The following is a 23,193-nucleotide window of genomic DNA, read 5'->3' as shown; positions in this document are numbered from 1 at the left end:
TTGCATCGTATTTCTTATTTGAAAGTTTCATATTAATTGCAAGGGATGAAGTATATTATTAGATTGAACGCTTAATGGAGTGGCAATAACCCAAGCTTGAAGCGAACGATAAGGTCCTAACGCTTTTAAAGATTTAGGGGGCGTTTGGTTAGGGGGTTACAAGAAAGGGTAAGGGAATTAGTTGATTCCATTCCCTTAAAACTTGTTTGGATTGGGGGTTTTGTTTCCCCTCTTTTCCTCTCCATTACCCCAAATCCTTCTATTTTGATTCCCACCCCCTCCACTTAGAAATGGGGGAATGGAAAACCCTTGACCATCATATTTGACCACAACCACTTTGCCACGGGAACCACCACCCTAGAACCCCTCCACCGGAAACCACCACTCCACCACCTAAAACCACCACCATCAACCTGAACCACCACCCCACCGCCGCTCCACACCCGAAACCACCACCCCACCACCAATCCACACCCAAAACCACCACCTAAACACCACCATCAACTCAAAACCACCAGCCCACCCCACGCTCCACACCTAAAACCACACCCCACCACCAATCCACACCAAAACCACCACCTAAAAGCACCACCATCAACCCGAAATTAACCACCACTACCCGAAAAAACCACATCCACACGAAAACCACCACAATCCACACGAAAACCACCACCATCCATGGAAAACACCTCTTCCTTGCCGAAAAAGTCTAGATCTACAAGAGAGGAGGAAAGAGAAAAGATGATTTACTGTAAAAATCAGTGGCCGCGAAGGGAAGGAGAAGGGGCGACGGAGGAGGGAAAGGGGGGCGCGCCGGCAACGGAAGAGGGAAAGGGGCGGCGCACCGGCGACAAGGAAGGGGAAGAGCGACGGCGGCGGCGGGGAGGGGAAGGTGGAGGAGGGGGAAAGTTAGTAGTTTTACATGGGTGGTGGTAGTTTTAGGGGAAAAGTTGTGGTGGTGGGAAATACTAGGGTTTCCTTTGATAATATCTAAACAAACAACTTTGAAAATCAAAGGGTAAACCTTTCCATTCTCCTTGTAACCCTTTCTCAAACCCTTTCCCTTTCCACTCAACCAACCAAACGCCCCCTTAAAGTGAATTGATCTTGAACTCTAAGTTATGTTGAGGCCTCCACAACACATGTTACATTTACACTCATATTATTGCGTGAACTCTGCATTATTAATGTAGCTTATTAAAGCGGTCGTGCACTCACTGTGGTTCTCATGAATGCTCAAGAGAAAATCACCCCATAATTCTCTTTCTAATAATTTAATTTTCACCCACTTAGGCGAATTTACAAGTTTGTCTCGGTAACAAGATAATCAAAAGTTATCAAAATTACATTCGAATTTATTAGATGCTAATATAGTATAAGACCCCTCCCAAATATACATAGAAGGAACTTCCCAAAAAAAAAAAAAATCAAATTCAAATGTTCACTAATAAAATTGTGAGCGTATCACAATTCAAGCAACTTACAAAATCAGCTATGTTTTTTTTGGTTTTTTGAGTTTACTCAAGACTCATGTTATTTTCTGACGCAGTCGGAAAATTCAGAGAAAAGCAAGCGCTAATCTCGATCAAGAACAAACAGATTTACAAGCGATAAACCTGTAGAAATCCGTAATCCACCAGAAAAGAGTAGAAACTCTGAGATATTATTAAAGATCAAAAACTGCCTCCCAATAATGACCTAATAATGTTTAAATACTTAATACAAAGAGAACGTATTGTGTCGGACTCGTCCGACCATAATCTTGGTCGGACGACTTTCAGGTGGTTCCAATTTTTTTTCAGGTAGTCTCCATTTTTTTTTCAGGTAGTTCCAATTTTTTTTAGGTAGTCTTCATTTTGTTTTCAGTTAGTCTTCTTTGTTTTTCAGTGGGTTTTTGTGCTTCAGTTAGACTTACTTGGGTTTCAGTTGGTCTTTATTCTTTTTCAGGTAGTCTATATTTTTCTTCAGGTAGTCTTCATTTTGTTTCAGTTAGTCCATTATTTCTTTCAGTTGGCCTATTATTTCTTTCAGTTGGCCTATTATTTCTTTCAGTTGGTCCAAATGAAAGAAAAGAAAGTCCAACTGAAAGAAAAGAAAGTCCAACTGAAACAAAATAAAGTCCAACTGAAACAAAACAAAGTCCAACTGAAATTGAAAAATAGGAAAAGAATGAAGACTGAACATCATTTTCTCTCTCCTCCCGTCACCTCTGCTTCGCTGCAATTTCTTTCACAAATTTTTTATCACCTTCAAAAGTCAGACCACTCCCCTATTTGATTTGGAGTTCATCTCTTTCTCTTAAAAATTTTCCCTTCTTTTTTGTTGTAATTATCCCATCGTCTTCTTCATCAATGTCTTCATGAGGTCTTTTTGATTTTATGAGGTCTTCATGAGGTCTTTTTGTTGGAGTCAAATGTCTTCTTCCATCACCTCACAACTATCTGTCGCCATTGTTGGAGTTTCTGAAATTCAGTGACTGAGATTGTCACTGAATCAAAGAACTTAGCAATAGCTCAACTTTCCAAAACCTAGATTGAAACAGATGATGAGGAGAGAGAAAGATGCGCCGAGTGGAGTGGAGTTTCTGAAATTCAAATTCTGAAAAGTGGCTTTCTTCAATATGAGAGAAGTAGGGGTACTCGCTCTGCGTAACAAAGCAAATTAAAATTGTACAGTACTGGCCAGCCCGTCTGACAATATGTATTGGTCAGACGGTCTGACCCAATACTTTCACTAATACAAAACCCTAATATGAAATTTAGGAAATAATAAAATCCAGAAATAATTAAAATGCCGTTTTCGGGCCCTAAACGAACTCGGATGGCTTAAAAAGCCTATAGATCACAGCGTAGCGGTGTGTTTGACTCGTTGGCCTGTTCCGCTTCCAGAAAGATATTACAATAAGCAATCGGAATCCGTCGGCCCGATTAGTAGAAATCATTTCAGGCTATTATGATGAACTTCATCATCGAATTTTTCCGCTAACCTTCCTACGTCATTTTCTTTTTAATAGAAAACGTTAGAAATGTAAAATAGTAATAAATCATCAACTTAAAAACAAATAACCATAAAAAGATTCCATTGCTCCATATTTACACAAGAATCATAAGCTTTTACCATAACAGTACACCATGTCTCATTCATTCTATACCATACTATGCATGAAACATATGTAACATTGCTTAGGTAATTGCTTTCGAACATAATGGATTCTTCAGTGACTCAAACTTCATCAAAATGTCACGGACAACTAACCTTGTGTGTTTTACCATTAGAAAACTTGCATCCACATCAATTAAATGCATGACCGAATCAAGACATGAACTTTCCGCATGAAGATGAGATGATTTAGATATATGGGTTTTGTAGATTTCTTCTGAAGGTTCTATATCTGAGGACCATTTTCCTTTTGATTAATTCTTCCACACAAACTTACCACTATCTCAATTTTAATCTCTAGGATATCCCTTTTTTGAAGAGAAAGGAACATACACAAAGTGCAAAATGCTATGAAGAGCGATGTATGGGCTTTTAGAAGTGTATCTCTATGATCTCTATTCTATATGTGAACTCCTGATTATTTGGTGTCTACCCTTAATTACCTAAATACCCCCAACTACCAACAAATATCACAAAATCAATTCAAATCTCTATTATATATGGTAACTACCTACTTTAATTAAACAACAATATTAAGATCACCGTATCTCTATTGTTGATATATGAAGAACTTTATATGCGTTCGCACGCATTGTGTGCATATAAAACTACTAGAAGTATATGAGAACTCTTGAGGATTTTGGTGTTCACTCTCTTTGTCCAAGTTACCCCTAACTACAGAAAAATTACAGAATTTTGATAATGATTTTATATGCACAGCATGCATATAAGGCTAGTATTTGCTTATTACAAGCATTCGGCTTAGACTCATCAAGTTGGGGCAAATGAGTCTCAATAACTAGATATAAAGCTGACGAGGTTATGATGTGTCTCAAAAATGGAACTTTTACCATATCTAAGTAGTAACTTGTTAATGCCATCCATGAACTTCAAATCGATGAGGGTGTCCTGTGAATTTCGCTAATTCTTAGAGAAACCTCATGAAAAGTTCATTTTCCAACAAGTCTAAGGAATATATACATATGTATTAACTATCAAAAAAATATATATATACATATGTATTTTGAGATAACTCTTTTAAATATAAACTAATTAATGCTTATTCAGTTATTTGAACCTGTTATTCTTCAAACTTTATTTTTAAAATTAAAGCATAAAGGCTTAATTCAACTCAATTATCATCCCTCAACAGCAACTGGATGTTACAACCACCCCAATTTGTCTTGTAAGTGGAGCACCTAATAATTATATATGATAGGCCTATTCTTTTTGGTGTTCAATCATGTTTGTTGGCCTTTGAAGACAAATGAGAAATGACATTGCTCCTCGTTACTTTATCCATTGATGTAGTAGTACTTTAATTTGCATCTCTATGGGTATAGTCGTATAGAGATCAGAATAAATTACATCCATGATTGGCTAGTGAATGGCTGAGAAAACAACACAATAAATTGGTAGTTGTTATTATCACGATCATGTATCACTTGTATGTCACTCTGTTTTATTGATTGTTATTATTACTATAGCCTATCATTCCATAATTTAAAACACAGTATAATCAACCAATAACAAGAACATGACGGTTTGTTATGCGACTGAAGATATGGATTCATTTAGTATGCATTGGTTTTTCGAAAACTTATTTTCACTTATTTGAAGTCTATTTTTTCCCTTGAATATTATTGTCGATTCTGAATAATTTTTAAGTTTTTTTAATTGTTGTATAGTATACTCTATTGTAATTTCTATGTAACATTATTACAGTTATCGCTTGAACCTTCTTTTCCTAAATTGTACTAGTATAATTTTTCTAATGAGTATGAGTTTTTTTTTTTGACAATAATGAGTATGAGTTAAGCTTGTCCTATTTAAGATTGATGGACATTCCCTTAGTTTCTTTTATTCTTTTTTTTTCTATACTTTGATTAATAAGGCCAAAATTCTAAAATTTGACCTATGCATAATATTTCTATACTTTGATTAACAAGTGATACACAATTTATGATCATTATAAATTTGTTTTTGATCAATTTGCATTGTGTTCAAATGTCTTTTCATCTAATTGTGTCATATGAAGTAGTTTACTGTGACAATAATAGATCATGGAAAGTTAGGAACTCAAAAATCTAATGGAATTACACTAGTTCATTTTCAGGACTCAATATAAATGATGGCCATGACCAACATCAAATCTAAATAATCAGTTGGGTAGGCTAGTGTCTAGCGAAGCTTTACGTATGCTTTAATAAATGACACTAACGAATGCCACTTTGCTTTAAAATCTGAAGCTTGTAGTTGCGAAAGAGTTGCTGTATCCCCAAGTAATTAAGGTAATCGCTTTTTATAAAATAAAGCTTTTGAAATTTCGTTCGGGAACCATTAAATTATAGGTTAAATAACAAAAACACGACATTAGTTAAAACACAGCGTACAAATTAGTTTGAACAACAAAAACATAAGAACACTAAATTGAGCATTACTTGCTATTAAATCCAAACAAAGTTAAAACTAACACTATGCAGGTTCTGCTTGATTTAGAGGCTTGCATGTTTCGATACTTGAATCGTAACTCAACTGGAAGTGGTTTGCAATAGCAGATAGCTAGACCCGAGCAACAAGAACTGAGGAGTCATTGTAGCTTCTTAGATAAAGGCAATCTGCAATAAAGGAGTATATCTTACCTGCTGGAAGTGGTGGGAGGAGCGAATTTCGATTACGATTTGGATAACAACCAACCAAGGGCGAGATTTGTTTCTCACATGAGCAATCTCAACGACCTTCTGTCACTTGAAATTCATGGTTCATGAATCTGCGAAGAGTCACATTTCGTCGTGACTCATTGCTCTCCGGAGAGAGTATTTCAGGTAGACGTAGGCATTGTTTCATGCGGACTTGACTCGTGTTTTATGTTGTTTTTTTGGATTATTAGCAATTTTAGACTAAAAATTAAAGAAAAGGGGCATTCTGCCAACTGACCGGCCCACGAGGTATATAGGCGGGCTCGTGCCGGGCTGGGCCTGAAATAAAATTTCTTGACTATGATAGACCCACGACCCACGTATCGAACAAACAGGTCGAGTCTCAACCGAGCTTGGATTGGGATGGCTCGCGTACCGGTCCGACTGATGCCCACCTCTATTCGTTAGATTCTTGGATTCTTGTAAGTGGTAACGACTTGAGATAATAATAACTTCATAATCATAAGACTCGTTTGGTTGAAGCAATTGATGGGAGAGAGAGAGTACATACAATAATACACCAACTAATTACACGCGCGTCGCCGAAGTATACGATGTCGTCTTCCTCCTCATTCCTCAAGCTGTGTAACAACTAGAAATCAAAATTAAAATTAAAATCAAAAGAGGGGCTGAAATTAGGGTTCAATTCTCAAACCCTAACCCAAATTTGTCTCTCCAATTATTCTACTTCTCCAATCAAACCATCAATGTCGATGTCAGAGACGCAGTCAAAGGAGAGAGGAAACGGTCACATCTCCGATCACAACAACATTCATGGACGTTGTGGAGTGTGCATAAACGAAACCCTAAGAGACGACGAACTAAGATCAATTCTTTCGAAATTAGATAATTACAAAGACAAAGAAGTGTTCGGATTAGTGTGTAAAAGATGGCTCCATCTTCAAAGCACTGAAAGAAAGAAGCTAAGTGCGCGTGCTGGGCCCCACATGCTTCGTCGTTTGGCTTCACGCTTTTGTCGACTCCATGAACTTAACCTTTCTCAGTCTCTCTCTAGATCTTTTTACCCTGGTGTTATTGATTCTGACCTTTCTGTTGTTTCCAATGGCTTTCCTTCTTTGCGCATCCTTAATTTGTCCAACTGTAAAGGTATTCTTATTCTGCAATTGATTTTATGTCATACATTGATTTTAGTTCTAATTGGTTTTTAGTTTTTGGAATATTGACAGTGATGGTGAAATAGAGTTGATTACTTTTATGTGTGTTCGCTTCACTTGAACTGAACTTATTAGACTTGATTCCACCTTATATTTTCACTTGATTGGACCCGATTAGACCGGAAATTTTTTTTTTTTTTGAGGTGAAGAGAATGCACTATGGATTCTTTTGGAATCATTATATTTGACTTGTGAATGAGCTTAATTGTCTTTAGTTGATTTCGATTCGTATAATGGTGCAGCGATTTGTTGGAGTTTGTGTTGGTGTTTCAATGTATGTCTTGATTATGTGAAAGGTTTTAACTTTTGTGTGTTACATTTGAGAAATTTTGGTCTTTTTCGCCCTTTCTTTAGTCATCTGTTTGGATTTGAATTGAGGGGTTCTATTAAAGACTTTGAATCATGTAAGATATTAGTTGATTCAAAGGTAATTTTGAAAAGTGAATTGATGGGGTGTTGTGTATGTTTGCAACTATTTTCAGCTTGTTGATGAAGGCATAAAGTTTGCACATTGAGAGGCTGAAACTAAATTGGCATTGTGTTGCTTGTTATCGTTTTGGGGAATTTTAGGTTTAACCTTTTACAGAAAGTATCTTCATGATAATCATGAGTGTGCGATTGTCAGTTGTACGTTCTATATCTATGCTCAAGTGTATGGTTTTTTCAGTTCATGGGACAGGGTTACCATCAAGAGAGTTTTTTGAGTTTTAGCTCATTCTTGATTGGAGATTGGTAGTTCTAAAGAATGAGTTGGAGTTTTTGGTGGGAACTTTCGTGTTGTGAAGTGATGAAGAAAGAAGAACTCAAAAAAGTAAATAAAAATGAACTGTAAAAGTGAGGAAGATTTGGGTGCTGTGGTAACAAGAAAGATCCAAGCTTGTCATGGACAATATGTTTTAGTGTCTACATGGTGTCTATGGTTTCATTCTTCACATTTGTTTGTGTTTTCTGGTAACACCTTTTGCCCTCTTCTGGAATACTTGAATTTCATGCGATGCTAATTTATAGAAAGGAATTTATGACTCTTCCAAGTATCTCTTTCTCTCACCATCGCCTATTAACACCATCTATATCATTGTCAATAGATCTATCATCATTTTATAACTAATAAATTCACTACTTCTAAATATGAAACCCAATGGCTTTCTTGATTTTGTAAGTCCGTGGATGTTTTCCAGTTGAAGCAGTTACAATCCATAAATTGATCTTAGTGTTTAAATTTTATTAATCACTAGCTTGTCTGTTGTTTCATTCCTGATTTTTGACATCGAATGTCTTCTATGTATGCTGAAGGAGTAGACCAGAGAGTAGTTGCTTTTCTCTTAAAAGCTAAGATGCTCATTGCATGTTTGCTACATGATTTGCAGGTATTACAGATGCTGGACTATTGGCAATAGGAAGTAGTCTTCTTTCTTTGCAGTCTTTGGATGTATCGTATTGCAGAAAAGTGACAGACAAGGGATTGTCTGGAGTGGCTGAGGGCTGTAATGACCTAAGATGCTTGCACCTTGCTGGCTGCAGATTTATTACCAATAGTGCACTGGAAGCTTTGTCCAAACATTGTCGTAATCTGGAAGAGTTAGTCCTGCATGGGTGCACGAACATAACTGACTCTGGGCTTACTAGTCTTGTTAGTGGATGTAGACAACTCAAGTATTTAGATCTGAACAAGTGCACTCATGTAGGAGATGCTGGCATTTGTAGCATATCGGAAGCCTGTTCTGCTTCTCTCAAGACTCTTAAGTTAATGGATTGCTTCAAAGTTGGAGATGATGCTATCTCATCATTGGCTATGTTTTGCCAGAGTCTCGAGACTCTAATTATTGGTGGTTGCCGTGACATAACTGACGAGCCTATCAAATCATTAGCGCTCTCTTGTAATTGCAGCCTGAAGAATCTCCGGATGGATTGGTGCTTAAGCATCACTGATTCTTCATTGGATTACATTTTCTCCCATTGCAAAAATCTAGAAGCCCTTGATGTTGGGTGTTGTGAAGAGGTGACAGATGCTGCTTTTATCGGATTAGGCAGAGGAGAACATTATGCAGCAAATTTGAAGGTCTTGAAGGTCAGTAACTGCCCGAAGATCACTGTGGCTGGAATAGCCATGGTCTTAGATTCTTGCAAACTTCTTGAATACGTTGATGTCCGTTCGTGCCCACATATTACAAAGGCTGGTCTTGATGAGGCTGGACTTCAGTTCCCTGAAACCTGTAAAGTAAATTTTAATGGAAGCTTAACAGAGCCGGATGTGTTGCTTTGATGTCAATAGTATGTCAAGGTTGGGTGTTTCTGCAATGTTGATTAAGAGGTCAGGTTTATGCTGTCCTTTTCCCTTCTCATGATATTGAATGTTGGTTGTGCAACTATATTGTTCTACTTCCTCCGTTTCATAATATTCACTACATTTTCCACTATGGGGAGTTTCACATTACTTGCTACACTTCTTTTTTTGGGCAATAAACGCAATATCTCTCTCCTCTCACATGGGTCCCTTTTCTTTTTCTTCTCTACATCTCTCTTCTCCAAAAATTGCCTAGGAGTCCGTAAATTGAGAAGTGTAGCGAGTAATATGAAACGGAGGAAGTATATTGTTTTTCTCGCTGTTGCCATAGAATTCTGTATAGTTTGGTTTGGGATTCTGTATATTAGTATCTTCGTAGCATTGTTTCTTGGACATGATGGCACTAAAAATCATGATGTAAATTAGGTTTGATTTGTATAGAGTTGCAATAAGACTGCGCTGAGTCTCTCCGCCATTGTTTCTTCGGGTGTTGATTTGTGAATCTTTTGAGTAATGTTTCAAAGGTTGAAGATGAATTTACTGTTTGTTGGACGAAATAGTGATCGAACTATGTAGTCTCCTATGACTTCGGGTTTAAATATGTGCACTGCACTGCAGTAGGACATTCTATTTAGAGAAGGATTCCACGGTGAACCACAGAAAAATAGATGTGGAGCCTACAACTGTAGAATTACTTAAATGTTACGTTTGGGAATGAGCATTTTATTTCTAAATGTAAAATTTGGCTCCAATTTTAAACCAAATTCCAACCTTTATAATAATAGCCCAATTTTAAGAATTTTCAAATTCCATGTGCAAAGGTGTCATTTGCAAATTTTGAACTCTCACTTTTTCTACTTTTCGTGTTCAACATATTCCTAATTTTTTCTCTCCTCAATTATAAAACTAGCTTTCTCTCCTCCATTAACGAATCTCTTAGCTTTCTTTTCCCCCATTAACGAATCTCTAGTTTCTAACTATTTGATCTCCTCCTTGTAAATTTTATGGTAAGCCAAACAATGAAGATGGATTTGAAATCCTAAATTTGAAATTCTTAAGTTTACCAAACAATGAATTTGATTTTAGATTCCATGATTTGAGAATACAAATTTCAAATGAATCATTTCAAATGAAATGCTCATTCCCAAACACTACCTAATTGTTATTGGTGTATTTGGCAATTGGCTATTTTATGTAACAAAAATTATTCAAAGAGATGGTCTAGTTTTAATATAAAAGTAGACCTGTCACAAAATGAATTAAATTAGTCATCAAAAAAAATTGACCTAGTCACTATTGGGCTAATTTTTTTTTAATATTGGACTTACCATTGTCTAATTTTAATATAAAAGTAGACCGTCTTCTATAAGACAAACTCTTTATGTAATTAGGGCCGGTTCTCTTCGGCATAAAACAGCTTAACTGAACTGAATTGAATTAAATTAAATGTAACAAATATATAAATACGAATAATATTTAAACAATAATAATATGAAGATTAAATAATAATTATAATGATAAGTAATAATAATGAATAATAGTGGTATTTTGAATATTTTTAAATGATACTCCATCCGTTTCCTAAAGATCTTCCCACTTACTGTTCCTACAGATACCAAGGAAAATCAAGTTGTGTGGGGCATGGTGTGAGTAAAGTAGGAGAGAGAAAGGGGTTAAAATAAATAAACAAATAAAAGGGGTTAAAGTAGGAGAGAGAAAAAAAGTAAAATTGAATTAATAATGTAATGGTGGACCATATGATAGTGACATGAGAGGGTAAATAGGAAAATTTGTTTTGCCAAATAAGTAATAAAGCAAAAGAGGGAAGATCTTTTGAAAACACCCTTAAACGGAAAGAGAGAAGATCTTTAGGAAACGGAGGGAGTAGTTATGAATAAATAATATTAATAATCATAAATTATTATGAATAATAATACTAATTAATGATAATAATGATAAGTAATAATATTAATTGTTTGGGCTTATTTCCTGGGTTAGGCCTACCAGGGATAATTAAGCCCAATAAAGGCCTTAAACCTCCAGAGGGCCCCACCTGTGATGGTGCATCCCAGCTGTCAGTGCCCCCCAGCTGGCCTACAGTTGGGATATTCCCAGCACTATAAATACCTAACCCCCTCATCAATGAGAAGGTATTGAATTCTTACCTAACAAACCAGAGCATCTCTCTCTAGACTTTATCTCTCTAAGCTTGATCACTGACTTGAGCGTCGGAGAGGCGATCCCGGAACAACCCCCGGGGCAGTCTAACCACTACTTTTGCAGGATTCCGGCGTACGGATTTTGGACTCAAGACATTCGAATCTGACCCGGTATTCCCTAAGCAAAGGAATCAGAACCCTTAATTTCTAGACAGAAACAGTTTGGCGCCGTCTGTGGGGATAGTACAAAAAGTTACTTCGCCACCACTCACTCAGATTTACTTCACTCAGCTACTCAGCTCAGAACGCCAATTGACAATGGCACCAACAAAAACACTCGCGCAAGCAGCTCTGACCAGATCGGTCGGCCAGAGAAGGCCACTCCCCGCGCACACGGGATCCCCCAACCCTCGACCGGAGCGAGGTCATCGCCTGCGCATAACCGGGAGGCGAGCGGACTCCCTCACCGGCTCGGAGGTCACCTACCGTCCAAACTCTGGACCCCGGTCGTTCCCAGCATATTCAGCATGTGGAGCCTCAGCCGCTCTTTGCGTCTGACCTGGCCCTTATCACGGCTCAGCTCCAGGAGACTTCCAAAAGGGTATGATGGACATGATGGCCATGCTCAGCAGAGGCAGCCCAACAAGTCGTCCCCTCAATCAGCATGAGCCCAGAGGAGCGCACGGTCGTCCGCTCCAGAGGGACAACTCTCGTTCTAATCGAGACCCGCAGCCTAGCCGGCCACGGTCCGATGCGAGAGACCCGACCACCGGGAAAGAGAAAAGTCAGCGCGACAGGGGTCGGCCCGTCAGCATGCAGGAACCCATTATCTAAATCCCCAAGGGGGGGTGCGGGTCGGAAACCCCAAGATGCCCGAGAATTCCTTAACAACAAGAAGCGCCTCAGCCAAGGCTATGACGCTCGGGAGTTCCTCAGGAAGAAAGCAATGACCGAGAGGGCCAAGGGGACTCGGCTCATTCTCAGCCTCCTAGGCTATCGGAGGAGGGCTCAAGTTCCTGATCCCCTTCAGCAGAAATCCTAGGGACCCAACCCCGGGAAAATTAAAACCCCCTGATCGAGCCATTTGCGGGCCTAACCGACCCAGATGATCATATGGCTAGTTACAAGGCTCAAATGAGCGTGCAGACAAGTGCGAGGCCACTTGGTGGCGTTCTTCCCTACCACCCTCAAGGGTTGGCTCTAATTGGTTCCAAGAATCCGGCGGGGGTCATCACTGACTTCGCCATATTGGAACACCTCTTCATCCACAGTTCGTAGCGGAAAGAGGCAAAGAAAAACCAGCCTTCACCTCATGGGGGTGAAGCAAGACAAGAATGAATCCTTGTCGGACTACATAAAGAGGTTCAACGAGGATCTCTCAAAATAACCTACAGGACGCTGTAGCCTTCGCTGCCCTATGTCCGGCTCCAACCGGGTCGGCTCAGATGGTCATTGGCCGAGAATGAAGTAAAACTTACTCGGAAGCCATGGCTCGGGCCCAAAGATTCATCCAAGCAACGGATATCTGCCGTTACTCGGACGAGGTGGCAAGAAAGAGAAAGATGAAGGAGTCACTGGGTCAGCCTAAACATCAAAGAACGGGGGCCGAGGGGATCGGCTCACGATAATGGCAACGACCCCGATTCAATAAAAACCGGAAGGAAATCTACTTTGACTCCGGAAAAAAATTGGCTTCCCAGGCCAGCCCATCCGGACATCATCGTCTCGGAGGGATAAAGTTATGGTGTGACTACCACAAGGAATGTGGACACACCACCAAGACTGTCGGGAGCTCAAGAAATCCTTGAACGGTTGGCCGACCAGGGCAACTCAACCCTACCTAAAGCGTCGAGCGAGAAAAGGGAAAGCAAAAGGTGGGTCAGTCGAACAGTGGGGACACGAAGGATTCATTGGTGTCATCGCTGGAGGATTCGCGTCGGGAGGCCTAACCGGCCGAGCGCGCAAGGCTCACCTCCAAACCTTAAACATCAGGTGCTTGATGTTCAGCTCCCCGAGCAGCGCCCGTCATGACTTTGGGGAACCAGTCGGACGTTGCACGTTCCGCACGACGACCCCCTGTCATCGAGCTCAAGGTAGCAATACAAAGGTGAAGAGGGTATTGGTGGATAGTGGTCATCCGCTGATATAATCACCTGACTGCCTCAAAAAGTGAAGTACACCGAAGGGATGTTACCCCCATGGCTCAGCCGCTCATAGGCTTCGGGGGAACTCTGTCCACCCGTCGGATCAATAAAATTACCCACTCGGATGGGTGAAAAGGGTAAGGGGAGAAGCCTACCGATCGACTTCTTGGTGGTAGACATCCCTTTGCCTTACAACATAATAATGGGGAGGCCCATGCTAAACAAGCCAAGGCCGCCATCTCCACCTACCAGCTCCTCTTGCAGTTTGAGACTGATGACGGGAAGGTAGGAAAAATTCAAGGCGACCAACAGGCCGCAAGAGAGTGCTATGTGAATAGCCTCAAAAATACGACGTCCAAAAGGACTCGGACAACGACGTCCAAAAGGACTCGAAAGAAAAAGATGAAAAAAGAAAATACGAAGGGGGTCAGCCCTCAACAGCCTCGGGGTTACATAACTGAAAACCCCAAGCAATACGACGTCCTCAGCCAGCCGAGGATGACGAAGAAGTCGCGATCGGCCAGGACCCCGGTCGGACTGTCAGGGTAGGCAAGGCCATGGACCCCCAAACAAGGCAAGATATCATCCAAGTGCTCACGGAGTACCAAGATGTCTTTGCCTATGAGGCCACAGAAATGCCGGGGCTCGACCCGAAAATCATGTGCATGAGCTTAACATCAAAGAGGGGTTCAGACCATCAAGCAAAGCTCAGGCACCAAGGTCCCGAAAGAAATGCCGCGGCAGCAGCAGAAGTCAAGAAGCTGCTCGAAGCGGGTTTCATAGAAGATGTCAATACTCGGAATGGCTGGCCAACGTGGTCTTGGTCAAAAAGCCGAGTGGGGCATGGCGAATGTGTGTCGACTTCACCGACTTAAACAAAGCCTGCCCAAAAGACAATCACCCTCTGCCAAAGATCGATAGGCTGGTCGATTCAACGGCAGGGCACGCCCTTCTCAGCTTCATGGATGCAAATGCCGGCTATCATCAAATTCCCATGGCCGAGAAGGATAGGGTTCATACAGCATTCATCACTCCTCAGGGGGTCTACTGCTACAAAATGATGCCGTTCGGCCTCAAAAATGCCGGGGCGACATATCAGCGAACCGTCAACAAAATCTTCAGCGACCAATTGGGTCGGAACATTGAGGTATACGTTGACGATATGATAGTCAAAAGCAAGGCCCAGTCGGATCACCCTGCAGATCTGAAAGAAACGCTGAGCACCCTAAGGAAATACCGAATGATGCTCAACCCAAAAAATGGTCTTCGGGTTAAAGGGGGAAAGTGCCTCGGATTTCTAGTAGATGAGAGAGGTATAGAGGCCAACCCGGACAAAATCAAAGCGGTCTTAGAAATGAAATCGCCTCGGAATGTTCGGGAAGTACAGCGCCTAACCGGCTGCTTAGCGGCACTCGGTCGGTTCCTCTCCCGGTCGGCCGATAAAAGCTTGTTGTTCTTCAAGGCCCTGAAGCGAAAAGAGTTCGCATGGGACACGAAGCCGAGCAAGCCTTCGCTGACCTCAAGAATCACTTGGCATCTTTGCCCAAACTGATCTCCCCCTTGCCGGGGGAACCCCTGTTTATCTACTTGGCTGTCTCGGACTACGCTCTTAGCGCCGTCCTGATAGCCGAGCGAGAAGGAAAGCAACATCCTGTTACTTCATCAGCCACGCCTATAGGGGGGCCGAGGCGAAGTACAGCGATGTTGAGAAAATGGTCTTCGCCTTGGTGATGGCGAGCCGGAAGCTCAAGCCCTATTTCAAGCACATCCCATCAAAGTCCTAACCGGACAACCGCTCCGGAAGCTTATTGAGAATAGAAATCACTCGAGTCGGATGAGTGATTGGGCAGACCAGTTAGCAGATTTTGGGCTCGAGTTCGAGCCCCGAAGAGCCATCAAGGCCCAAGCACTCGCTGACTTCATCACTGAATGCGCAACTCGACCCCCGGTCGGTTCGCAAGAGGAGTGGGAGTTGCTTGTTGATGGTCATCCACAAAGAGTGGTTGTGGAGCCGGGTGGTCATCAAACCCCGGTCGGAGAAAAAATTGAATATGCTGTTAAGTTCGAATTTCTCGGATCTAACAATGAAGCCGAGTATGAGGCCTCATCCTCGGAATACAGCTATGCATCCTAGCTGGGGCAACACAATCATAGCCAAGTCCGACTCACAACTCATAGTGGGTCAGATTTCCGGAGACTATGAGGCCAAGAGGAAACATGAGGATGTACTTGGCCAAAGCCCGAGCTGTCATTGCAAGGTTGTCCGGATTCCGGATTACCCACATTCCTCGCTCGGAAAATCAGCAAGCTGATGCACTGGCTCGGATGGCTAGTTCTGCTGAGGGTCGGCCCCAGAACCATAATTGGGAAGTGTTGAAGGAGCCTAGCATAAATGCCAAAGAGCAGCTCGTACTCAATCGATCCTCAAACTGGATGGGTGAAATTGTGGAGTACTTGCGAGACGGGACCTTACCCAGTGATCCTAAAGAAGCCGACCGGATTAAGCATAAGTCAGGTTGGTTCCTTTGGCATGAAAGGCAGCTCTATAAAAAGTCCTACTCATCCCCTCCTCAAATGTATAACTCCCGAGGAAGGAAATTATGTCCTCCGGGAAATACACCAAGGAGCCTGCGGAAGCCATCAAGGGGGTCGAACTATAGCCGGAAAGGCACTAAGAGGGCGTACTATTGGCCTACTCTTGAAAGCTGATGCCTCGGACTTAGTCCGCGGTGTCCCTCCTGCCAGATTCACTCGGACATACCGAGGGCGCCGCCACTCCCCTCACCACCATTCAAGCAGTCCTGCCTTCGACAAGTGGGGCATGGACCTGCTCGGACCTTTTCCCCCGGCTTCTGGGCAAAGGAAGTTCCTAATTGTGGCTATTGATTACTTCACCAAGTGGACCGAAGCCGAGCCACTGGCGTCAATTACTGACAAGCAGGTTCAGTTGTTCATATGGAGGAATATCATTACCCGGTTCGGAATTCCAAGAGCCTTGGTATCAGACAATGGCCGACAGTTCAACAGCGGGCCGACTCGAGAGTATTGTGCCCGGTTCGGCATTCAAACAAGGTTCTGGCAGTCTCCCGCCCTCAGACCAACGGGCAAGCCGAGTCGGCAATAAAATTGTCCTAAAGGGTATCAAGAAATCCCTTGATGCAGCTAAAGGGGCATGGGTAGACGACCTACCGGAGTACTCTGGTCGGCTCGAACAACGGTGAAAGAAGCCACGGGGCACTCCCTTTCGGCTTGGTCTATGGAAGCGACTGTCCTTCCGGTCGAGGTGGGAATCCCTCCCTCGGATGACATTCTATGAGTTCGACCAAAATGAAGAAGAAAAGCCCATCAACTTAGACCATTGCCAGAAACCCGAGGCAATGCTTTGCTACAAGCCATCCGGTACAAGCAAAGAATCACAAGGCACTTTAACGGCGAGTAAAGCCTCGGCCAATCAGTCTAGGGACTGGGTCGTCCGAAAGGTCGAAGCCACCGGACTTTCCCATCTCAAAGGGAAGTTGGGGGCAAATTGGGACGGCCCTTACAAGGTTACAGAATCATCAAGCCAGGGACATTCCGACTCGAATCTCCCGAAGGGGTCCCCTGGCTCGCCTTGGAACCTAGACAATCTCAAAAGATTCTATGTTAACTTCTTTTTCGTTACTTGCACTAGGGGCATGATGTAAGGCCAGCACTACCTGGTCGGTTTAGCAAGCAATCAATTGTAACTCGGACTTAACCAGTCCATGTACCAAGTCGGTTTCTACCCAGAAATAAAAAGACTTAGCCAGTCTCATTATTTTGATAAAAAAGGCAAGCAAGACTTAACCAGTTTATTGTCTATTAAATGTTGTAATATTGCAAATAACGAAAAAGTGCGACGCAAGGCAAGTTGCAAAATAGTAGTTGTATTCCAATAGATGAAAAGTTGCAAAATACAACCAAAAGTTTACAAAAACACGGGGTCGGAATGCAGAAAAGCTAAAAGGCCGACAAGGCCAAAACTAAGCAAACAAAATCCTAAAGCAGCTAAGGACCAGCGGCAGGTTGCTCAGCAGCAGGCTGCTCGGTAGGAGGAGGCTCGGTGCTAGCAGCATCTTCTCTTCGTCATCAGTCAGACTCGTCATCCAGCTCATCTCCTCAGCCATCTTGGCTTTAATCTCGGCTGCCTCGGCCAGCCAACTCCTGATAGCGAGACCAGACTGAATTCCAGTCAGCCTGGGCAGGAGTCGGCCAAGGCTTCCCTAGCTTGGAGAGCGCCTCGTCCTCGCCCATCTTATGGGAGGATTGGCCCACCTCAGCGCAGAAGTCGGTACAGTCGTCCGACTTCTGCCAGGCTTTGAACCACTCCTCCTGAGAGCGAGAAACGGCCGCTTGAGCTTCCTTTAATTGGGCCTCGGCCGCAGAAAGCTTGAGCTTGACCTCCTCCAGTTCCTTCTCGGCCTGAGCTTGCTTGGTTTCGGCCGTGACCTTGGCAGACTCGGCGTTCTCGTTTGCAAGAGAGAGGTTGGCCCTTTCCACCTTCCAGTCTTCCCTCTCCTACTTCCAGGTCGCCTCGCCCTTGTCAATTTTGTTGTTGGCCTCCTCCAAACGAAGCTCGGCCAGACGCCTGGCCTCCTTGGCCTGATAGCTCATCAAGTCGCCGAGCCGCCTCCTTCAAGCTCTGGACCTCTTGCACCAAGCGAGCCGGTCCTCAGCTACTTTAGTCATCCGGATGGAAAACTGCAAAACAAAGACCAGTTAAAAAGTAGCAATAAAGAAGTAAAAGAGTAGCAAAGGTACTTACGTCCATCCAAGCAAGTTCGCTCGACTCGTTCCTCCCATTTACCGCGTTGATATGATCTCGGTCGGTTTGGGTAATCAGTATTTCCAGGCACTGGCAATCCGTTGCCTCTTGTCCGTCTTGGACATTTCAGTAAAGGGGACCGGCGCCTCGGATAAGGTCTGCTCGGTATGCGAGGTCCCCTGTACATGGCTCGGGCTACGCACCGGCTCGAAATCCTCTGGATGAAGGGAAATGTGCGTATTTTCATCCCCAGAAGCCGGGCGGGGGCTGTTCACTTCTACAGAAGGCTCTTGCCTTGCCTTCTTGGTCGAAGCCTCTTTTTCGGTCCGAGCCTTCGCCAAGGCTTTCTCGGTCATCTCCACCCTTTCCTCAGTTCTTCCTTGCGCTTCCTCGACTTAGGGTTGGAAGGATCCTGCAAAACATATGAAGAGTTGGTGAGAATAAGGAAAGACTAAGGATTAAACCGGGTCGGATAAAGAAGGATCTTACCTTTGGCTTGGAAGGCTTGTTAATCTTGTTGGCCTTCATCTCGGCCCTAATTCGTGCGGCTTTCAGAGCAGCGGAAGTCAGGCGTTCGGCCATTTCTTGGTCGGTTTCCTTAAGGAAGGCAAGAGAAGCTTCTGCAAAAGGAAACAAGAGTTAAAAACTATGTCAAATAAAACATAATAACAAGTCAACCGGACCCCTCTTGCCGAATTACCCTTAGAAAGGCCGGACTCAAGCCGAAGGCCGCCAAGAAATGCTCGTTTTGAAAAGTTTGCAGCTCGGGAGCCAGTTCCCTGCTACAAAGACCTCGCCACCATCGACTATCTTGGCCTCCAGCTGCATGTAAATAGCGGCCACGGCTTCCTCGTCGGATAGCTCAGGCACCTTGAAATTCAAGCAGTGGTTTGGCTCGGCACGGGGCACGTGGGGATGCCCCATTCCCCACCATGGTACACAAAAGCGAACCCTCGGCGGAACCCCTTCTGAGAAGTGGGAGATCAAGGACTGTCGGTAGCCCCGCCGAGCCTGAAAGCACCACCAGCCCGGACCTGATCCCCGGCTGGCATTTCGAACAACTTGTACATATGCCGCCAGAAGGGTAGGGTCGGCTTGACACCATGACGTCGCAGATTACCTGGACGGCCAAGATTCCACCCCACGAATTCGGAGAGAGCTGACCCAGGCAAAATTGTAGGCGTTCAGAATGTCCTTCTCGAACTGGGTCAGGGGAACCTCAGGCCCAGCTCCATGGCCTTGTAATAGAAGGCAGTGCATCCGGGAGGTGGGGTCAGAATGGTATGGCTGGCATCGGGTCGGACCAGCAAGTAAGGGTCCTTTATCTGAAACTTGGCCGCTTGGCCTCGGGCGTCTTCTAGCAGAGCCTTTATTAATGACGGAAGAGGGAACTTCGCTCCCGATCCGCCTTTAGGATCAAGCTCCGGATACACGAACCGCCCGGACGTGGAAGCTTCGCCTTCTTCTCCCGGCATAGCTATCCTAACTACACCATCAGACAAATATTTGTCTAAGTAACTCCTCGAAGAAGGATAGGCCAGGGACACCTCCCAGGGTAGGGGGATGGTACCCTCGGCCTCCTCCTCCTCGGCTTGCGAAGGAGTACTCGGGAGGGAAAGCGCCTCAGGCACAGCCGAGGGATCCGGGCAACTTATTAAAGTGTGACACCAATACCATTCCCATACCTCTCACTTCCTCGGCTAAATTATAAGGAGGTGAGGGAGGGGTGTCACTGACTCGGACGAGCACCCCATTATTTATCAACAGAAGGGGGTCGGCCGATTTTATTAAAAGAAAGAGAAGAAAAACTTAGCGAAAAAACAAAACAAAGGCGTACCTGGTCGGACGAAGAAGATGGAGCCCGGACTTAGAGAGAGAAAATGCTCTAAAGTAGAAGAGAGAGAGCAGAAAACTCAAAGTTAGAGAGAGAGAGAGAATTGTAAAAGTGACAAAATCTCTTCCTTCTCTCCCTACTTATAGGCAAAATCCTCGGTCTCCGTGTCCCACGTCACATCTTGGACCGGGCTCTGTGCTTTCAACACCTTAATGGGCCTCCCAAATGCCCAAAACTATTCAAAAGCACAGCTCCCAGGAAGTCAATCGTCACAAAAGTCATAAATGACCAGAAGTTGAATCGCCACCATGTTTTCAAGCACCCCAATAATCCACCGTGCCACGTGGCATTTGGGTTCCAAGAAGCTATTAAGTTCACCAGCTCAAGATACTAGTTCATCAGCTCAAGGTTACCGCTCGGTCACTTCAGCCAGTGGTCCAAAACTTAGGCACCGGCTCGGAAAGCATGGGCTCATTGGCCCCTCATCCGAGCCGCGTCCAACCAGCTCGGCCTAGGAGGCACTCCTCCTTGGTTGAGTAAGTCTCCTAAGTCCCAGATAGACTTAGCGAGAGCAGGCACCGGCTCGGACAAGCATGGGGCTCATTGGCCCCTCATCCGAGCCGCGTCCAACCAGCTCGGCCCTAGGAGGCACTCCTCCTTGGTTGAGTAAGTCTCCTAAGTCCCAGATGACTTAGCGAGAGCAGGCACCGGCTCGGACAAGCATGGGGCTCATTGGCCCCTCATCCGAGCCGCGTCCAACCAGCTCGGCCCTAGGAGGCACTCCTCCTTGGTTGAGTAAGTCTCTAAGTCCCAGATAGACTTAGCGAGAGCAGGCACCGGCTCGGACAAGCATGGGGCTCATTGGCCCCTCATCCGAGCCGCGTCCAACCAGCTCGGCCCTTGGAGGCACTCCTCCTTGGTTGAGTAAGTCTCCTAAGTCCCAGATGACTTAGCGAGAGCAGGCACCGGCTCGGACAAGCATGGGGCTCATGGCCCTCATCCGAGCCGCGTCCAACCAGCTCGGCCCTAGGAGGCACTCCTCCTTGGTTGAGTAAGTCTCCTAAGTCCCAGATAGACTTAGCGAGAGCAGGCACTGGCTCGGAAAAGCATGGGCTCATTGGCCCCTCATCCGAGCCGCGTCCAACCAGCTCGGCCCTTGGAGGCACTCCTCCTTGGTTGAGTAAGTCTCCTAAGTCCCAGATAGACTTAGCGAGAGCAGGCACCGGCTCGGACAAGCATGGGCTCACTGGCCCCTCATCCGGGCCGCGTCCAACCAGCTCGGCCCAAGGAGGATCTCCTCCTTGGTTGAGTAAGTCTCCTAAGTCCCAGATAGACTTAGCGAGAGCAGGCACCGGCTCGGACAAGCATGGGGCTCATTGGCCCCTCATCCGAGCCGCGTCCAACCAGCTCGGCCCAAGGAGGATCTCCTCCTTGGTTGAGTGAGTTTCCTAAGTTCCAGATGACTCCGCGAATGTGGGTGCCGGCTCGGACAAGCATGGGGCTCATTGGTCCCTAGTCCGAGCCGTAGGCAAGCCATGCCCTTCCGCTTCTTTATGAGACCGGGTCGGCGCTCAAGCTCCCCCTCTCTCCATGAGACCGGATCGGCACTCAAGCTCCCCCTCTCTCCATGAGACCGGGTCGGCGCTCAAGCTCCCCCTCTCTCCATAAGACCGGGTCGGCACTAGCCACCCCTCTCCTTGGGGAGACCGGGTCGGCACTAGCCACCCCTCTCCTTGGGGAGACCGGGTCGGCACTAACCATCCCTCTCCTTGAGGAGACCGGGTCGGCGTGTGCCACCCTTCTCTCCAAGGAGACCGGGTCGGCACTAGGCACCCCTCTCCTTGGGGAGATCGGGTCGGCACTAGCCATCCCTCTCCTTGAGGAGACCGGGTCGGCGTGTGCCACCTTTCTCTCCATGGGGACCGGGTCGGCACTTGACCCCTCCTCCTTGAGGAGACTGGGTCGGCACGTGCCCCCCTTCTTCTCCCTAAAAAGATCAGGTCAGCCTGGGTTCAAAACTGTCTAGGTTCCGCCACGAACGGGAAACACTTCAGCAAGGCCTCGATGTTTCCCATTCCTGGCGTGGGGCTAATTGTTTGGGCTTATTTCCTGGGTTAGGCCTACCAGGGATAATTAAGTCCAATAAAGGCCTTAAACCTCCAGAGGGTCCCACCTGTGATGGTGCATCCCAGCTGTCAGTGCCCCCCAGCTGGCCTACAGTTGGGATATTCCCAGCACTATAAATACCCAACCCCCTCATCAATGAGAAGGTATTGAATTTCTTACCTAACAAACCAGAGCATCTCTCTCTAGACTTTATCTCTCTAAGCTTGATCACTGACTTGAGCGTCGGAGAGGCGATCCCGGAACAACCCCGGGGCAGTCTAACCACTACTTTTGCAGGATTCCGGCGTACGGACTTTGGACTCAAGACATTCGAATCTGACCCGGTATTCTCTAAGCAAAGGAATCAGAACCCTTAATTTCTAGACAGAAACATTAATATTTGATGATGATTATAATAATAACAATAAATATATAAAAAAGTAAATTAATATTATTATTTTAATAAATAGATTTAATAATATAATAATATTTAGTAATAAAATTAATGATTGGATCTAACCGTGCAAAATTGCATCATAAATCGTTTTGATGCGATTTAATTGGTTTATGGATTAAAAACGTGGGTTTATTATTTGTGCTTTCGACCTAAATCATATTCCTTCCAATAATAATAGTAATAATAATGAATAAAGCTATAATAAACAAAATAATATATTGAAATAATAACAACAATAACAACAACAACAACAACAACAACAATAATAATAATAATAATAATGATAATAATAATTAATAATAATGATATAAAATAAATAATAATAATTATTATAATAAGAGTAATTAGTAAAATAAATTAGACCAACATAATAATATTTCACAAAATGATTAT

General features: G+C 44.2%; 1 protein-coding gene across 1 annotated transcript; it reads left to right on the top strand.

Annotated features, from left to right (window-relative positions):
- The first annotated feature begins 6,310 nt into the window (after positions 1–6,310).
- On the top strand, positions 6,311–9,792 carry LOC104902543 (uncharacterized). The gene is made up of 2 exons (XM_010690345.4): positions 6,311–6,965; positions 8,401–9,792. The coding sequence occupies exons 1-2, from the start codon at positions 6,566–6,568 to the stop codon at positions 9,294–9,296; spliced, it is 1,296 nt and encodes a 431-aa protein (XP_010688647.1). The 5' UTR covers positions 6,311–6,565; the 3' UTR covers positions 9,297–9,792.
- The last annotated feature ends 13,401 nt before the right edge of the window (positions 9,793–23,193 follow it).

Source organism: Beta vulgaris, chromosome 9 (genome assembly GCF_026745355.1).
Source record: "Beta vulgaris subsp. vulgaris cultivar EL10 chromosome 9, EL10.2, whole genome shotgun sequence".
Taxonomy (NCBI): domain Eukaryota; kingdom Viridiplantae; phylum Streptophyta; class Magnoliopsida; order Caryophyllales; family Amaranthaceae; genus Beta; species Beta vulgaris.
Note: the sequence above shows the minus strand (reverse complement) of the source record. Positions and strands in the feature narration are given on the sequence as shown.